Here is a 17,947-nt window from a genome sequence, read left to right as displayed (position 1 = left end):
AGTGCACAAAGAGCACACAGATCTCATGTTTTATAATGCATAAATTTCTGTGAAAGTAGAGTTTTGCATTATCAACCAAGGGGATTCCCATGTCAGTGAATATGGAAAGTAACTAAAGGCAAGCTTTTCTGGTTGATGGAATGTTGCAGAGGAAGAAACTACAGCAAAAATACTAAAGGGCTTTGAGAATAATTTTTATTTATGTTTATATTTATGTGAAACTCAGCTAGGCTAGTATTTTTTTACTTGACCTTTGTTAGTTCCTGTTTTATTACCAGTATATTAAAATTTAAATTCTTCAAATTCTACTAGGTTGGAAAGTCTGAGCCAGTTCAGTAATGGTGTCTTTGTCACAGAATCACAGAAAAATAGAGTTGAAAGGAGTATTATGATACTTTGCTTTTAGAAGTTTCTGTGTCCCTTACCTAGCAATGTATTTCCAGCATCTGAATGTATCCATTAGATCAATATATAAGAACTTGGAGATGTTGCATGTTTTTTCTTACTTGAGAATCCAAGTAAGATCAATCAGGTTCCTCATGAGTGGTATCAGTGTAGTCAAGATCAAGAAATAAATAAACTCCATGTGCAAATATAAAGGTCTGATTATGCCAATGGATTATTTAGTCACCACCTGGAAGAACAGGTTATTTTATTGTAATTTCCTTTCTAATGAATTCACTTGTAATAAAGATCATATGAAATACAGCGGTATGACAAAGCTTTTTGATCCATTGGGGGAAAAAATAGCAAGAAAAGGGGAGGCTAGTAGCAGGTGTTTAACCTCAAAAGGCCTAGGGATAATTGAATTCCAGTTTGGCAATTTGCACAGTATATTTGTTCATGTTAGTGTGTTTTCTTCTAGCAGATCCTGGAATTCTGGCACGGGTTTATTAAGGCTCGTAGTTTTAAAACTAAGGAGATTTTACTTGGCTCAGGGTAAGCCTTGCACTCACTTCAGTAAGAAAAATAGGAGGAAAGGGTCCCTTTTCACTCGTAAACCTAGGCACCAGCAGAGCCCGGCGCAGCGCCCCACTGCAGAACGCTGTGCGGCACAGCCTCCGGCGAGCTCGGCTGAGCCCCCGCTCCTGTCCTTACGGGGCACGGCCGGCCTGGCCCTCCCGATGGGGGTCAGAGCCTGGACACAGCTGCGGGGACGGGACGGGATAGAGGGGACGGGATAGAGGGGACGGAACGGGAGGGGATGCGGGGGGATGGGATGGGAGGGGAGGGGAGGGGATGCGGTGGGATGGGATGGGATGGGACGGGACGGGACGCGGTGGGATGGGATGGGATGGGATGGGATGGGATGGGATGGGATGGGATGGGATGGGATGGGATGGGATGGGATGGGATGGGATGGGATGGGATGGGATGGGATGGGCCGGGCCGGGCCGGGCCGGGCCCGGTGGCTCCGCCCAACCGCCCGCGCGGCCCCTGGCGCCCCCTGCCGGCCCTGCGGTGCGCGCGGGCGGGCGGGTCACGTGACGGCGCTCAGCTGACCGCGGGCGGCGGCGGCGCCGGCCCAGGGTGAGCGGCGGGACCGGGCCGGGCCGGGAGCGGCACCGGCGGCGGCCCCGCTGCTCACCGTCCTTCTCCCGCAGATGAACGGGGACGTGGCGGAGCCGGCGCCGGTGTGGGAGCGGCCCTGGTCGCTGGACGAGATCCGTAAGAGCAGCCACAGCTGGTCCTTGGCCTCGGACGCCGGGGTGAGCGGTGCGGCCGGGACCGGGCCTGAGCCCGGCACCGGAGGGGTGCGCGGGCCGCGGCCTCCCGGGGCTCGGGGCCGTGTGCGGGGCGGTGCTGCCGCCCGCTGGCCGGGGGTGGCCGGGGGTCTCCAGACGGGCCTGGCGCGGGAGAGCGCGGCCCCCGGGCCCGGCGGCTCTCTCGTTGCTGTAAGCCTGCGGTCCGGGCAGGAAAGCTGAAATGAGGGCTTGGCTCGAACGGAGATGCAGAACCAAGTGGCTGAGACTTGGTCCTGTGTGCGCGCGTGGGAGCCTTGCAGTGTAATGTGCGTGTGTTTTGGTCCTCAGTTGAAGTGTATGATCCACTTCTGCCTGTCTTACAAACGGTGCCTAAAGGAAAAAGAGTTGGATGCTGACTGTTGCTTTCCTTTGTTGTTGTCAACAGCTTCTGCGTTTTCTACAAGAATTCTCACAGCAAACCATTTCCAGAACACACGAAATCAAAAAACAGGTGGATGGATTGATTAGTGAAACAAAAGCTACAGACTGCCGCCTTCATAATGTCTTCAATGACTTTCTTATGTTGTCCAACACGCAGTTCATAGAGAATGTGAGTGTGTTCTAGTACAACTTCAAACTTGTGCTTCAAACGTTGTCATTGTGTCTTAATGTAGGAGTGATTTAGCTTTCTGGCAATTCTGATGCTGATTTAGGGATGAAATTTCTTTTAATTGTGTTTTGTTAAAAGATATCCTAATTCCCTTGCGAGTGATGCACTGTCCAATACTGGCTGGCTCCCTCTGCCTTTTCAGCAATACCTTCCTTCCTTGCTAATATGTGACCAGGAGCTCAGAGTTTTGGTTTTAGAACTATGAATGAGTTGGGAATTCTGGAATGTCTTCGTTTATCTTCACAAGTTGCAGGAATGTAGCATTTGTCTGCACTTACCTGTCTAAATATGAGGAATTATACAGTGCTGTAAATTTGCTTAATGGTGTTATTTTACTTAAAAAGCATTTGGTACTAAGGTGTGGGCCTGCAGGTAGTTGTTCCCTTCACATGGTCACGACAAGCATATTTTCTGGTTAACGTTGTCACTTTATAGGTATCTCTATTCTGAAAGATAAAGCTAGACTTGAAAGCCTATTGCAGCATTGTATCACTAGAAGTATGGAAGTATGTGTCTAATTAAAGATGGAGAGCTTCATTAGCATTTCAGATTTCGGAGAGTTTTTTGCACTGTGAGTTTTATCAAGTGTTTTGTTTTGATCAGTAGTATTTCGGGCCATAGGTGTCTCATCATGCCATTATTATTGGAAGGTTGGTGGCAGAGGAAAAGATGGAAAACTGGATTTATATTCTGGGGGGTTTTGGTGGTAGTGGTTTTTTTCAGTGCTGCAGTGTCTTTTCTGACCTAGCTTGGCTGTTCAGCATAATGATTCTGCTGAGAACAGTTTGTTCCAAATGTTTTAAATCTTATGTCCTTACAGCTGTTTGTTCCCAAATTAAGGTGCACAGAAATAGGTCTTCATTTCTGATTCTCATTTTAGTTAATGAGAGGTCTGTCTCTTCCCAGGGGATAACTGCACCTGTGTTTGAGATTTGGATTTAGGTTTGCAGGTTTCATGGAGATCTTTTATTCCCTTTTTCTCCTTGTAACTGTTCCTATAAAAGAGTGCTGGGTGTGAGGGATCATCAGAACAAACTGAAGGTTGAGGGTTGTTGTGAACCCTCTCTGTGAGTATGGAAGGAAAGCTACTAAATAATAGAAAACTAAAGGAAAGTAGACAGCCTCTAAGTAAACTCTAGGTTTCAGTCTGAAGGTGTCTAGAATAGCTTTAAGTTGGGAAGGTTAAAACAGTGCATTTTTATCATGTTCATGTTAGTCTGTTAGCAGACTTGAATTACATCAGTTGCATTGAGAGGCTGCCTGATGGTACCTTCAGTACCAATGCATGAAGGTACTTGACATCATCCATGGCTTCCTTTTTTTAATGTGTAATGAACTAATGTGTAATTAATTGCATGTTAACAGCATACTTTCTGGTGGTACCCATGGCTTAGCTCTTGTAGTAATACAATGTTCTTACATGAATAAATTTTGTTGACTTTTCAGAGAGTATATGATGAAGAATTGGAAGAGCCTATTCCCAAAGCTGATGTTGGAGACAAAACAGAGCAGGTAGTTAACTTCAGCTGCCTTGAGTGCTGTCAGTATGTTTGCAGCCATTGTCTACCTTCTCGTTTTCAAACTTGCTTTGCTTACATTTACAGCTTACAAACCAAACTCCTTGTTTTCTCCTTGAAGTCTCTCTGTTGCATAGTGTATGTCACCCAGTCGTAAAGTTGACAGTGATATTGGAGGCTGCTACAGTGTGTGATCATCTGTTAGGGCCTCCCCAAGCTCAGTACTGTATACAGCAGACAAGACTTATGCATTGATTTTTCAAGTGGTTATGCATTCAAGTGGTTTTTCATCTAGAAGGCCTTGGGCAACCTTACTGGATTCACAGGTAGTAAATTGGGAAAGCAGAATCTGACTGAAATAATTCTTAGGAATGAGTACTCAGAGAGTTATATATATATATGTGTGTATGTATGTATGTATGTATATTACAATCTACATGTATTATACCATAAATGTCCCCATAATAGCTTAGGAGCACAAGTAAAACAATACTGTGCTGGTGTGGATGTTTAGAACATCTCTGTTTCTGGAGTGATGAAAATGAATTAAGTCAAGCAAAAAAAAAAAAAAAAAATCTGATTGTCCTTGTAATGCACATAGTGAAAAATCTTTCATTGTGCTGATTTGAAATTAACATTTTGTATGTGTGTTGTGGTAAGATTGAATCTTAAGTAAAATGCAATGAGCATGTGTTTTTTTCTGTTACTAAAGGAAAAGACGCGGGAACAGAAAGAAGCTGATCTAATCCCTAAAATTCAAGAAGCAGTGAATTATGGGTTGCAGGTTCTGGACAGTGCATTTGAACAACTAGACATCAAAGCAGGGAACTCTGACTCAGAAGAGGAAGAAAGTAACGAAAGAGTGGAACTCATACTTGAGCCAAAGGTACGGGAACCTGTTCTTTCTGGGTTTGTTTTGCTTTCTTGGACTTGCTCTTTGCTTCTGTCAGCTGTATTACTGCCTAAGTGTAAAATTGATGTTACCCAAACTGTTACCTAAAAAGAGGGTTTGATGACTGCATCTGAAGAAGTCCTCTCTGCTGAGCTACTCCTTTTGTAACCTGCCTGTCTTGCAGTTAGGTTAGCATTAAGGTATGGCGTCCTAAAGGAAGTTAGTTTAATGGAGTGGACTTCGAAGGGGAAGCCTCAGTTCTGTGTGGGAGTGGGACGTACAAATTTCTTGCTTTTTAGCTTCAAACCATATCTTTATGGGTTGTTTCTACCATCCCAGTAATCAAAAATCCAAGGTCCAGGTTTTGGGATAAGACTCATGCCTGTAGGTCTTTGCAAGGATATTCTTGTGTTACATGGCATGCAGAAAACAAGTTGGGACTACACAAAGAGAAGTATCCACTTTGTTTGATGGTGTTGAGGGAAATAAACTCAGCTAGCCCACCCAGTCGTATGTTGACTTGAAGCATGGATTTGGTGGGACTCTTAACAAGCTTGTATCTTCCTTGAGTTAAAACAAGGGATGTAAGACTTCTGTCTTTGTCAGCCATGTAGGGCTGTTCAGAGATGTCAGAAAGACCTGATGTTGTCTCTTTCCAGGATCTCTATATTGACAGACCTTTACCTTACTTGATTGGGTCTCAGCAGTTTATGGAACAGGATGATGTAGGCCTTGGAGATCTCTCTAGTGAAGGTATGTGCTGGCATAACCTTTTATTTCTATGCAAGTAATTAGGTCCTAATCCAAGATTTTTGACTGTTTTAAATCCCTGCTTTGGTTATCCTGCGTACTGTTCTTGCATGGTTAGATGCAGGGTGTAATTAGCTGGGGAAAAATGTTGATCATGCTGTAACAACCACATTTCCAGTATACAAAGCAGTAACTTCTCAGTTACTTGTGCTTTGTGTATTAGAAATGCAAAATGGTAAAATTTCCTCAGCTTGCAAAGTTCTTTCAAACCACTCTCTACCCACCTGAATTTTAGTTTTCTTCACAGAGTCTTTAGGTGGCTTAAATGGTGACTACATTGTTCTATATCTGATGTTAACTTTTTTGTTTCCATTAAATTAGAAGGATCAGTAGATAGTGATCGTGGAAGTGTAATTGACAGTGAAGAGAAGGATGAGGAGGTAAGTGGCAAGTACCTGCTTTGCACAAATATTCCTTGCATGTGAGGCCATTAACTACCTTGCTTTTTAAAGCTGGCTCTCAAGGTAATACTGCACGATGTTTTTTCCCTGTGTTGGTTGGGATAAATATACTTGTTATTGTTCTTATGCAGTGGTTTCCTCTGCAGCTTTCCAGAGGAACATTTATGTGGTATTGACTCTAGCTGTTATTAAAGTAGAATACTTTAAACTGAAGTGCTTTATTCCACTCTAATTTAATTTTGTGAAGCAAATCAGATTCTTATCAAGAGTTGCATTTATGGAGAACAAATCTGTTGTAAATTACAGTTGCAAAGAATGGGATGGAGACTGACAGGAACAAGTTTAAGACTTTAAGTAATGCACCTCCAAGCTTTGCTTCATAAATCTGCTTCATTGGAGTATCAGTTTCTAATATGTTTTGCCTGCTTTGGCTGGGATGTCTCTGCTTTGTAGCTGTGCTATGGAAGCAATCCCTTTCTCCTGAGGTGTTTGCTTTTTGTGTGTTTGCTCACTTAAAGTGAAATCCCTTTTGAGTTACTTGGATGCGGTCACAAAGGAGCCTGCTGTCTTTGCTGCATTAATGACTTTCTAGTGAGCTCCTGTCCTAAAGATGGTCAACAGTGGGGGAACAATTTCTTGGTCAGATCATGGTGAGGAGATCTGAATGTCCAAACTTCAGCAAGCTCAGAGTTTCTGAGCGCTCTCCCTTAACCACTGGACGAAGTAATGTGTGATACTTGTCTCTGGATCTCTTATGTTACAGGAATCAGATGATGAATTTGGAAACCCTAGTGAAGATGACCAAAAAACGGTACAGTTAAACACTCTGGTACATACCTGAGAGACTTCACATTTGTGACACAGTGAGCATGCATGAAAGAGGAGATGAGAGTTCTAGGCAGTTAATTATTAGCAACTTTGTGAGGCCTGGTTTTTATACCTTTTTATGGGAAGGTCCTGGGCAGATGGCACCGTGTTCTGAAAATGAACCTGTGTTGGGCTTAAAGACATGCTTGCAAGCTGTCATTAGATACAGAGACTATGTGGGATGGCATTGCCTGATAGGTATTTTTCTCAGGAATAACTTTCTCAGGAATAATATTTTTCTCAGGAGGCATGAGAGTTCAAAGAATCTACCCCATGAAAACTAGGCTTCTGTGGGTATATTTGGTTTATTATTTAAAATCTAATCTTCCTGTGCAGGAAGCAAGGAATAACACAGTTTGAGTATTACATGGAATCAAAGATGTGAACAGTATTAGATATTTGAACAGTATGTCCATTTGGATGATGAATGAGAAGGGAAGAGAAATGTTGAGATGGAAAAATTCAAGCCTGACTTTAGTAATTGGTTTTAGAAGAGGAATGTTATCCATATTTAGATGTGCCACTGCAAAAGACTTTTAGGTGGGGATCCTCAGTCTGGCATGATTTAATGTAAAAAGAGCTATGTTGCAAAAAGCAGCCTTTATTTAATCTACTTATAAATAAAACAGTGTTGCAAAAACGCTCAGATGTTACTTTAAGCTGACCTTCATAGAGTAGCTTTGTATGCCTGATATATTTTAAGATTAGCAAGTATCTTTGGGTTGTTGGTGATTTAGTTCAGTTCTGGGTGCTTGCCTGTGCCAACCCTCAGCTCTCATCCAGTTCACTTCATCTTTTTCACCCTTTTATTGATGTGACTGAAACCAGGATGTGAGCATGTAGTGTCTCTCATTCTGCTGTGCACCCTAAAGACAGAGCAAGATTACACAATTTTTTACTAGTTGATCAAGGAACACTAAGGAACACTTAATACAGTATTCCTGTGTTAAGACTAAATACCAGGTCTTTAGTTTGTGTATGGTAGTGGTACACGCCTTGTGAGGGGAGCCTTTGTGTCCTCAGTTGCAGCATTCAGTAACACAGCACAGGGTTGGGGTGTGCTAGAGAATGCAGCAACTCACTTGGAGCTAGAAGCACTCCTTCCTTACCTTTCAAAAGCTGTGAAGAACTCCAAATTGGCTGTCAGTTCCCATCCTTTCTGAAAGTATGATTTGAATGTTTTATCTAAGCAGATGTGGTTTTGTGCTTGTTTTGTATGTGAACAGGATATTAATTGTTTTTTAGAGGATAGCCCAGATGAGTGATGAAGATGATGATGATGGCTGTGATCTTTTTGACTCTGATAAAGAGGAGGATGAGGATGGAGACTTAGATGAAAACACAAAGCCTGTGAGTAATTGCTGCTTTCCTGGAGTGGGAGATCTGACTTCCTATATGAAAATTCTGCCCTTAGAGGGATTGTAGTGTTAGCTCTTGAGTACCTGGAATGGAATCCTGTAGGAAGTGCCTCCAAAAATCCTGAGTAGTCTTTTAACATGATTGTTTAGGCGTTACCCCTTTAAACTCAGGGATTCTCGCACCTTAAGAAGGTATCAAAGCTGTCTTTCAAGACTATTAAGAAATGGATTGTTGCATTTTTGTGAGGTAAAAGCCTTTTGTTTCTCCTGCTTACAAAGCAAGGTGACATTAAAAACTATGTATTCATCAGAACTAGAAAAGCTGTATTGCTTCTTCTGCGGGCTTCAGGGAAAGTCTAGACAAGATACTGTACAAGTAAGGTTATAGAATACAGTATTTATAATTGTAATTGCATCAGGTTACTAACTGGGTCTGCTGTTATTTGTCCCTGCTACTCAGAAAAAGAAGAGGCCAACATCATTTGCAGATGAGCTGGCAGCTCGAATCAAAGGAGAAGTGCCAGTCAGACAGGATGAAGAGTGTTCATGTGAGTTATCTCTCAAGTTTTGAAAAGTCTTTGTGCAGGAATGGGGGACTTGTGAAAGCGCAGGACAGGAGATTGTGGGTAACAATACATTAAGTTACACAGGTCTATTATTTGAACATGGATTCGGTAAAAGCAAAGAGGAATTGCAGGCACTATTTTGTGCTGTGAGTAATTATTTGCCCATAACTCAGAGGACTGAATTGGAATCCACTGAGAGTTATAGTGGGAAACATATTGCTTTCAGGTGAGACAGGTCACTCTCAAAACACACAATATTGGAAATGTTTTCTTTCCAATCTGATTCTCCCTCTGCATGTTTGACCACATGTACTTTCTCCTGTTTCAAGTAAGTTTTTGGAAGCCACTGGTCACTGTGGTCTTTCTGTGAGCTCTACAGTAGAAAATACCTCAAGCAGTAGATTGGTGTTTTCATGTGGTATGGATTGTTTGTTTTCTTTGTGGCTTAAATATAGTGTTTTGAGGAGGTTTTCCTTGCTACTGTCACTTATGATATTTTAGGCTAAATAATGCATTTACTTTTGTGTTGCTTTCAAAGAAAGAAAGGTCTCAAGTATTTAGTCTTGCAGCAAAGCAGCAGTGGAAAATAGCTAGCTGAAGTTGAGTTGGCAAGTGCTTGTGAGGCTGCTGTTGACCTGTAATATTGGGAAGATGAACAGACAAGAGCTGTGTGTGTGTTCTTGAACAGGTCAAACAATGAGACTAGGTCTGTTGATAGCAAAAGTATAAAACCTACCAACTTAACCTGTTCAGTTAGAGGGAAATCTTCCAGTCATTGAAGTAACCTTATAAGGCCAGAGGAGATAAAACTCTGCCTTTGCTTTTGGTAGCTGAATGAAGACAATAATAATTCTGGAGCCATTTGAGATGCTTGGAGGTTCTGCAAAGGTGTGGAACCTGTGTAAAGCTGTGTTGCTTTCTGATGTCTCAGGTGACACTAGTCTGCATGTAGACAATTGTGTTGAACTCCTAGTGCCTGACAGAATTATTCTATTACAATTTTAAGTGCTAATTTTAGAAACTGTATTTCATAGAATTGATTCATCAGGCTGATTCATATGGAAGCACAGAGGTCAGCTTGGTTTGTTATTTTTTTAGGTTCTTTTTGCCATAAATTTATCTCAGACTGTAAGTAAAGGTGGACTAGTTTTTCATTGAAACTTTCTTCTTAAAGCCCTGTCATCAGAGACCAAAACAAGGAAAACCCCAAAAGAGAAGAAGGAAGTTAGAGTTCCATCGGATGGTAGGATATCCTCCTCTCTTGCTTTTGAATTTTGGGCTGGATTGTAAGATGACACTTAAGAAATCGTCGCTTTTGCTATAGAAGCTGGGTGGGATATCAGTGAACATCCTTCAAAGGTGATGTGTAAACAAATCTAGGTTGTGATGTGCATGTAAACAAGGCTGGAAACACACTTAGTGAGAGTTCTTCCTTTATGTGGCCTTCTGCAGCACCCACACAACCCAGTCTGTCTTCAGCAGCTTCTCTCTGTGTCATGTTTATGAGAGCAGACGGAACCAAAGCAGTTTTTATTTTGGTTGTCTCTATTTCCCTGTCCTGAAACTTGATCACTCTTACCAAAACTCCTGTCTCTTGTACTTCCTAGATGAAGATGATGACATCTTCAAGCCTCCTAAACTGACTGATGAGGACTTCACACCATTTGGTTCAAGGGGTGGCCTCTTCAGTGGTGGAACAGGCCTCTTTGATGATGAAGAGGTAAGAATGCTGCAGATATTAAGAAACATAATTTGATAGTGCAAGGCAGCTTTGTGTCAATGCAAATTTGAATGAAGCCATCACTGGTTACCTCTTGGTGATATAATGCTCAGACTACTTTCCTCATCTGTGTAGACACAGGACAGCCAAGCAGATTTGTCTGTGATTGTTGCCTGCCTGCATATACCTGGGCTTGGTTTTCTGTTATCTAAAGTTAAACATCTCTGAAGGGTGACTTAGCTTCACTTTACTTGTGCATTGGAGGAGGCTGTGCTATAGCAGCAGGCAGACACAGCAGGACAACAGGCAAATAATAACTGACCAAATTAAGTGGTCAGTACTCAAAAAATCTGGAGGTTTCCTGGAAATCTGTGGTTTTGGAGATTGGTACAGGGCACTGCAACCTGAACACAGGAACAACTGTGGGACTGTCCTGCAGTGTTTGTGAGCTGTAATGTATTTCCCTGCACGTATGTTTTATCCACATGAGTATTTTTATGCTTGCCCTGACCTGAATTTTTCCCTCAAACCTTACTGTATAAACTTCAGTAGGAAAGCTTAGAAGGGTATAATCAGAACCTAAAGAGCTGTAGATTAATTAGTGAAGTCCTTGAAGATGTGCAAATAAAAGGTCATTCCTTCTCTTCAACAGACAGACTAGTCATCAGTAAATTAAATTTTAGAAGAGTGCTGCATTTCTGAATGTATGCACTCAAGTTAACACTTGAGTACCTAGGTTTAAGTCTGTATTTGCAGACATCTTTTTGAGAAGGGAGTGGTGATTACCTCCTCTGTGTTGGCTTAGAAGTGAACATTCAATATGGAAAAATCAGCCTCTGTCATTTCCTACAAAAACAAATTTCACCACTTGCACCCCCTTTGCATTTTCATCTATGAGCAGAGTGATCTTTTTGCTGAAGCACCAAAAGGAGAAGAATCAAAAGAGAGAGAGGAGCGAGCCCCAGTAACTGAAGGTAAGAACCAACAGTTGCCTCCTGTAGTCTTGCCTGTGCTGTGATTTATTAGTGCTAGCAGCTAGACTGTTCCCAAACTAGAAAGCCTGGTGTGGCAATTGCAGAGCAAGTCTCTTCTCCCCAGTGTTAATAGAGAGCAGCTGTGTTGAATTTTACATGTGTTTGTTGGCTATGATGTGTTACACACAGCTGCTCTCCAAGAGCTGAAAGGATGTCCTTACTACTGTTGGTAGAGCTCTCTGCATGTGCTGGGTTCCTGCTTCTCAAGTGTATTTTGCAGGATCCAGTTATGGGTTTGAGGGAAGCCGATATTTCGTCTTGCAGATTAATCCACATGAGTTTCCCACTGCGTGCATATCCTTAAGGACTCTGAGCACACATTCTGTATTGCAGAGCTTTTACTGAAGCACTGTATTTGATTAATTTTTAGATATGTGTTGGGAGACTAAGCCATTTTGTTTCGAATGTATTGTATTGGAGCGGTTTTGAGTGTGGGAATGTGAACTTTTGTAAATAATGCTGTATGAAAACTTGTAATGTGTTCATAAGCTTCAGTGTAGTAGAGCTGTTCTGTGGAGTTTAAATTGAAAAAAAATAGACTGTTACATATATTTTCAAAAGCCTAGAAATTCAAGAAGAATGTATAAAGAGTTCTGAGCTGTTAAGAAATAAAAAGCAGCTCAGACAACTTCTTGGATTCCTCTTTCTGTGGTAAAGTTCTGAAGGCTTTGACAGCATAAAATAAGTGCATCCATTTGTATTGTACTTCCTATGATTTCAGCATCCTCTACAAAGTCCTTAAAGAAAGTTCCTGCAGGTGCAGTATTTCTGTTTCCAGGTATGATTTATTCAATAGCCAATTGCTTCGTGCACAAAATGGTCTTTTCTTTAAAACCTACTATCGAGGTTTTTAAAGAAAAAACTATCCAAATTCAGCAGCATTGCATTGCTTGATCATATGCTTAATGACAAATACAGATGCTTCTACCATGCTAAGCCTGAACTGCAGCATATTTTATGGGTAATCAAAGATTCTGGAAGAGTCTTGAAGGTAGGTGTCACTGATGGCAGATATTAGCAACTGTCAGCTTCAAGTGTTGTGCTCTGAACTTTTAAGAATGTGTGTCACTTCAACTGACGTTATGCAGCTTAATTTTGCTGTACATGCAGTCACAGCTTCCACCTGTAGCCTGAGAAGGAGCTGCATTTTGATCTTTCACATTTTATCATATTGCCCTGGGTTAGCAGAAGAACAGTTTAAACATCAAGTTCCAATGTTAAGACCAGTCTTGTTTTTCTGGTTTTGATTAGGAGGATCTGCATACATGGGGAAGAACCAGATCTATAACTTGGAGCTAAAAGTTACAAAGAATTGTACTAAGATCTCTGTTTCTTATCAGAATCCAAGCTGATCAATGAAAAGAAACCCATCACCAGTTGTTTTTGAATTTACTGACAAAGATTTCTGTCAGTGTGCAGGCTTTTCACTTGAATGAGGTACCTGAATTTTAAGTTTTGGCCTTTGTTAATAAAGGTCTATTTTAAGACTGGCTGCAGTTAACTGAGGCCTCAGTCAGCAAAATTTTTAGAGTAGGAAGTACACAAATGCAGACTTTTTACTTCAGGATCAAAGATATATGTCAACAATGGGACTTCTACATAATTGTAAAACTCAGTAGCAGAGTTTAAAGCAACAGATTGATGTGTGGGATTTTTTTATCCTTTCTTCTTGGAGGTACTGTTGTATAAGCAGTGAGTTTAGTCTTTAGTTCCTCCCTCTCAAAAACTTGTAGACAGGCTTATGTCACCAGAGAAAAGCCAAGACTGAGGCTCCTTTGCTATTCCAGTGAACAGTTTGTTTAGGGACTCAGTAATCTTTAATAAATAACCACATTTTGTGGCTGTATTCCTGTCAGTCCTGAGGCACTTTATAATTGCATCATACACTTTTTTTTTAATAAGAACCTGCTGCTGATCAAAATTTATGCAGCCTGCTGACTTAACCAAATAGCAGTAGTTCTACTTTCTGCCAAACTTTCATTCAAGTATTCTCTATCTCTGTCTCATTTCCAAGCATCTACGCATGAGAAGCCAGAAGACAGGCTGAGACCATTCAGAGTGTTTGCAGATGGTCATGCACCCAGCACTGAGGCTGGACATTTCCTCACAGAGGCAGAAGGAACAGTTGCTCTGGCTGGCTCTAATCAATCCCTGCCATCGCTGGTGCGTGCAGGGACTCGCGGCCAAAGCCAGCCTCGTAGCCCAGGCGGCTGCTGGGCTTGCATGGCCAGTGTGCCTCCTGGGAAGGGCTCAGACACCTGTCCTTCCCTCTCCCCAAGCACATTGCCACTTCACTGGGCCACAGTGCTGTGGTGTACTAGTTAGTAGAGTAGGACTCTGGTTTGGGAAGTGCATAGGGGCAGCAGGGTGGGGACTACTGAGTCTTCTAGCTTCAACACAGAGCCTGGCTGCTGTTCCTAGGAAGATGAGCAGGTTTGAGGAAGAAGTGGCTGCAGTGAGAGCGAGGGGCTGTCTCTGACTTGGCTTTATCAGAATGTGTCTAGCTAATGCTTTTGATGTGGCACTGTTGCAGGAGCACCTTAAAAGTTGCTGAGATGGAAACTGTACCTGATGTCACTTACTATGGCACAAATTCAGCTTTTTGCTGACTCTGGAAATGTTATTTTGATTTTTATTCTGCCCCCATCTGACCTGCAGGAGGAAGTGATGTGTTTAGTTCCACTGTAATTGGGGAAAAAGACAAGAAATCTGCAGCACGGAGCACAGAAAAAACTCCTAAACAACCTGGGAAAGTTGGTCTGTTTGATAATGATGATGATGACGACTTCTTTGTGGAAGCAACTAAAAAGCCTCCAGATCCAGGTATCTCTAAACATTTGTGGTGAAAGATTAAACACTGAAGGTCATCAAAATTCAAACTGGTAGGAACCAATGGGTTATAAAATTCAAACCTTCATCACTGCGACTTCTGCTTGGGTTTTGAGGGGTTGTGGTTTTGGTTGATTTTTGGTGTTCTGTTGTAGAGGGTTTTTTTGTCATTGGTATTTCTTTTCATCAGAGTGACATGGGGCTGGTTTGTTTGTACATGCTCTCCCTGACTTCTCTCTAAGGATGCTGCTCCTACCACTAGAGCAGTATCTAGACTTGAATCAGGGAATTGGTACAGGCTTTATTCACACAGCCTTGAACCTTTGTGCCCAGCATTCCCTATTAGCAGGGTCTAGGCCTGTGCTAAGCCAATACAAAACACTGTCTTTAGAGGTGCCAGCTGGCTCAGGGCTTCACTGCATATTCTGTCACCAATGCTTTCAGGCAAGTAGTGTTTCATTTTGGGAGCTTGTCTGGCTTTTTCTCTCAAAGACTCCTGATGTTGGTCATTGTTAAACAGTATGGTATCTTTTGAGACTCTTATCTTCTCTTGTTCTGTATTCCTCATTCCCTGTTGGGTTTGTCTCTTTATGTAGTCAAGTCTACAGCTGACCTATTTGATGATGATGAAGAAGGTGATTTATTCAAGGAGAAACCTGTCATTCCTTCTGTGGTTGCTGGCACAACTAAAGAAACAGAAAGCCATAGGGAGGCAGTTGTGGAAAAAAAGGTAATGGCATATAAGTGAATTGTTTGGCTGAGGTTTTAGGAAAAGATTCTAATGCATTTGAAGCAGTCTTTCCATATACAACACTATGAAGGTGACATATTTATGAAATAGGACTAGGTTCATAGGGTCTTCCATAACTTAGTGTTTCTGTGGTCCTTAAATGCCTCTTGCGTTTTAAACTTGGGGTTTATTTGAGGTTTTTATTAGTGTGGGCAGTGATTGAAAGAATCTTATTGAGGCAGGACTGAAATGAGAGCAAAATGAAAAGCCTCTGATAATAAAAAATGTTTATGAATTTCATGGCTGAAATGAAACCAGCCTGAGTTAGAAACCTTTAATGTCATAGTTCTGTGCTGCAGAAACTGTCTGCTCTTACACCAGCCACTGACAGCAGCTTAACTGGTAACCCATAGCTTGTGTGTATTATGGGAGAGGAGAGTGGGTGTCACAGTTGCATTTACAAAACTTGGGGTGTTTAGAAAACTGTTTTTCAGCTGAAAACTCCTCTAAGTTGTAGAAAGCTCTGGACATGATAGTGAGCACACGCATACCACACATACGTATGTCAGAGAGTTAGGAGAACCTCCCAATACCCACTCCACTTTCAGAACAGTACCTTCAGGAAAGTAGTAATGCTCTTTGTTTCCATAGTAGATACTGTATATACTCATTGTATACCTTCTGTCCATTGAGTATTTGAACATAATTAGCTGCAGTGACTCTTCTCCCCTCTGGACTGAGAAGTGCAGTGCTGGGGATGTCTAACGCAAATTGCTGTAGCACCTTCTCCACATTGTCCTATGAGAAGCCCCTGAGCACAGGGGCCAAAGCCAGCTTCTGTTTCTGTTGCAGTGCAAGAGTATCCATGGTCAGTGAAGCAGGAGCAGTGAGAGGGATCTCACAGCACTGGGCTTTCTTAGGGAAGAGGATGAGAACTGATTCAGCAGCACCCCTCCTGCTCAGTCAGGAAGACAGGGCTATTTTATATTCCCAGCTTTATGACAGTAGTGCTTGGGTCTGGGATCATTCTAAGTTTAATGGCAATATAGCTGGTGGCAGGCTGGGGCTGTGCTGTGATAATGCAGGAAATGATAGCTGGCACAAACTGCCCTTGTCCTTTGTGAAACACAGCTCATTAAAAGAAACATTTTCCTTTAGCTTCTGAGGCCTGGCATGAGTTGCTGCAAACATTCTTCTGCTGAGAAGGATGGTGTGGCAGAGAGGAGGCCTGTGGTCAGACCTGCAAGTCACTTGAGCAGAGCACATGAGTTTTGGACTTCAGCCCACGGGTGACAAGCTTGTGTTCTGTCCCTTCAGCTGCTGGGATTTTGCTGTCAGCATACCTCTTAGCAGGGATCTGTCATGCTTTAGGAAAGGTACTTCCCAGTTTAGTGCCCCCACTGCAATCATCCCTCTCTCCCTGGGGAGGGCTAAAAAGGGGAATTTGTGGCACAAAAGGTAAAGATCAGGGATTGAGATAAAACCAATTTATTTGAAACAGCAAAGAGTTAAGAAAGCAAACAGCAACAGCAGCAATACTGATGACAGAAGGTACAAAAAAAGAGGCAAATGATTCTGCTTTCTGCTGCCTCTGCCATGCTGAGCTGACTCAGAGAGAGTGCTTCTCCCTGGAAGAGACTCCCTTCCGCCTGTCCCCAGCAATGACCTGAGGTGGTATAAAATAACTTCTGCGTCCTACCCCACCCCGCCCCAGCTACTGCAAAAAAATGTGTCATAGGTGTGCCAGCCCTCACTGAATCTAAACGGGTGCTGATGCAGTCTTTTTTTGTCCTAAAGAGTCAACCGTCTTCAGGTGAGGACTTCAAGCCGTTGTCTGAAACACCTCCAAGAAAACAGAGGGGCCTTTTCTCTGATGAGGAGGATGCTGAGGTGAGTATTTCTTTGAGAAATCCCTACAGAAATCCTTGGCATCTCAGTCATCTTGACTTCAGTCCACTCGTATCTGGGGACTCTTTATGCGTTTTTTAGGATTGGGAAATCCATGCTCATACTCCCAGCTGTTCTGAAATTTCCTTCTTGCTCCAGGAGGGAAAGCTGATTGTTTTCCCTGTCTTCAGGGAGTTAAACATTAGTGGTACACACAGGCATAAATTAAAAGCCTGAAGACAGGAAGGAGCAGCAAATTAAGAGTAAGAATCATTAAAGACTACATATGTTTCATTTTGGCTTTCAGCTAGCAATTAACCTGCAAAGATGAGGAAAATCCCTGTGCAGTTGGAAGGGATTGGTATATCAGATCAGGCATCCACTACTTCATAGACATTCTAAGCATCTTTTTTCATAAGGAAAAACATGAATGTCCCCTTTAGAGTTCTTAAACATATGGCCTTGCTTTGCAAAGTGACATTTCTTTGGTTTGCACAGGATTTGTTTTCATCAAGTAAACCTGTGAAGTCCAAAGCTACATCTCTCCCCACCAGCAAGTCCATGACAAAAGCTCCACTTTCCTTGTTTGATGATGATGAAGAGGTAGGTACCACTTCCTGATACTGCCTGTGTGGGGGAACCCACCTGCACTGGCTGTTGCAAATGCAGCAGGAAATATTCAGAAATTTACAACACTGGCCTTGCAAATGGAGCACTAAATTGCTCTTGCATTCTGCAGCAGTTCTGAGCATGTGGAAAGCACTGTGGAGAAGAGTGGGAGTGGGGAGTCTTGCAAGTTCTTAAGGTCTTTTAAGTAGTTTACATTCAGTGCATTTCACCTCTGGATCTAAACATGAAGGATATTATCCCTCTGATTGATAGGACTAGAGAACACTGAGCAGTAGAACAAATACGAGCTTCAAGGAGCTGTTTTATCCTAAACCTGTGGTATCTGTCACACGGATGACTTCTTGTTTCTCT

General features: G+C 42.3%; 1 protein-coding gene across 5 annotated transcripts in view; it reads left to right on the top strand.

Annotated features, from left to right (window-relative positions):
* Positions 1-1,506: 1,506 nt before the first annotated feature.
* LOC311156255 (WASH complex subunit 2-like) overlaps positions 1,507-17,947 on the top strand; it is a 33,869-nt gene continuing 17,428 nt past the window's right edge. For 2 of the 5 annotated variants that reach the window (XM_084210090.1, XM_084210086.1), the window contains exons 1-18: positions 1,507-1,530; positions 1,605-1,709; positions 2,131-2,295; positions 3,802-3,867; positions 4,585-4,758; positions 5,424-5,517; positions 5,896-5,954; positions 6,739-6,804; positions 8,088-8,192; positions 8,661-8,748; positions 9,941-10,009; positions 10,374-10,486; positions 11,388-11,460; positions 12,242-12,298; positions 14,179-14,343; positions 14,946-15,079; positions 16,877-16,969; positions 17,465-17,569. In XM_084210090.1, coding sequence (XP_084066216.1) covers positions 1,605-1,709; positions 2,131-2,295; positions 3,802-3,867; positions 4,585-4,758; positions 5,424-5,517; positions 5,896-5,954; positions 6,739-6,804; positions 8,088-8,192; positions 8,661-8,748; positions 9,941-10,009; positions 10,374-10,486; positions 11,388-11,460; positions 12,242-12,298; positions 14,179-14,343; positions 14,946-15,079; positions 16,877-16,969; positions 17,465-17,569 — 1,731 coding nt within the window. In that variant the 5' untranslated portion in view covers positions 1,507-1,530. The other 3 variants (XM_084210088.1, XM_084210089.1, XM_084210087.1) reach the window with 3 other exon arrangements.

This window comes from Fringilla coelebs (genome assembly GCF_963513975.1).
Source record: "Fringilla coelebs genome assembly, chromosome: 8".
Classification (NCBI taxonomy): Eukaryota; Metazoa; Chordata; class Aves; order Passeriformes; family Fringillidae; genus Fringilla; species Fringilla coelebs.
Note: the sequence above shows the minus strand (reverse complement) of the source record. Positions and strands in the feature narration are given on the sequence as shown.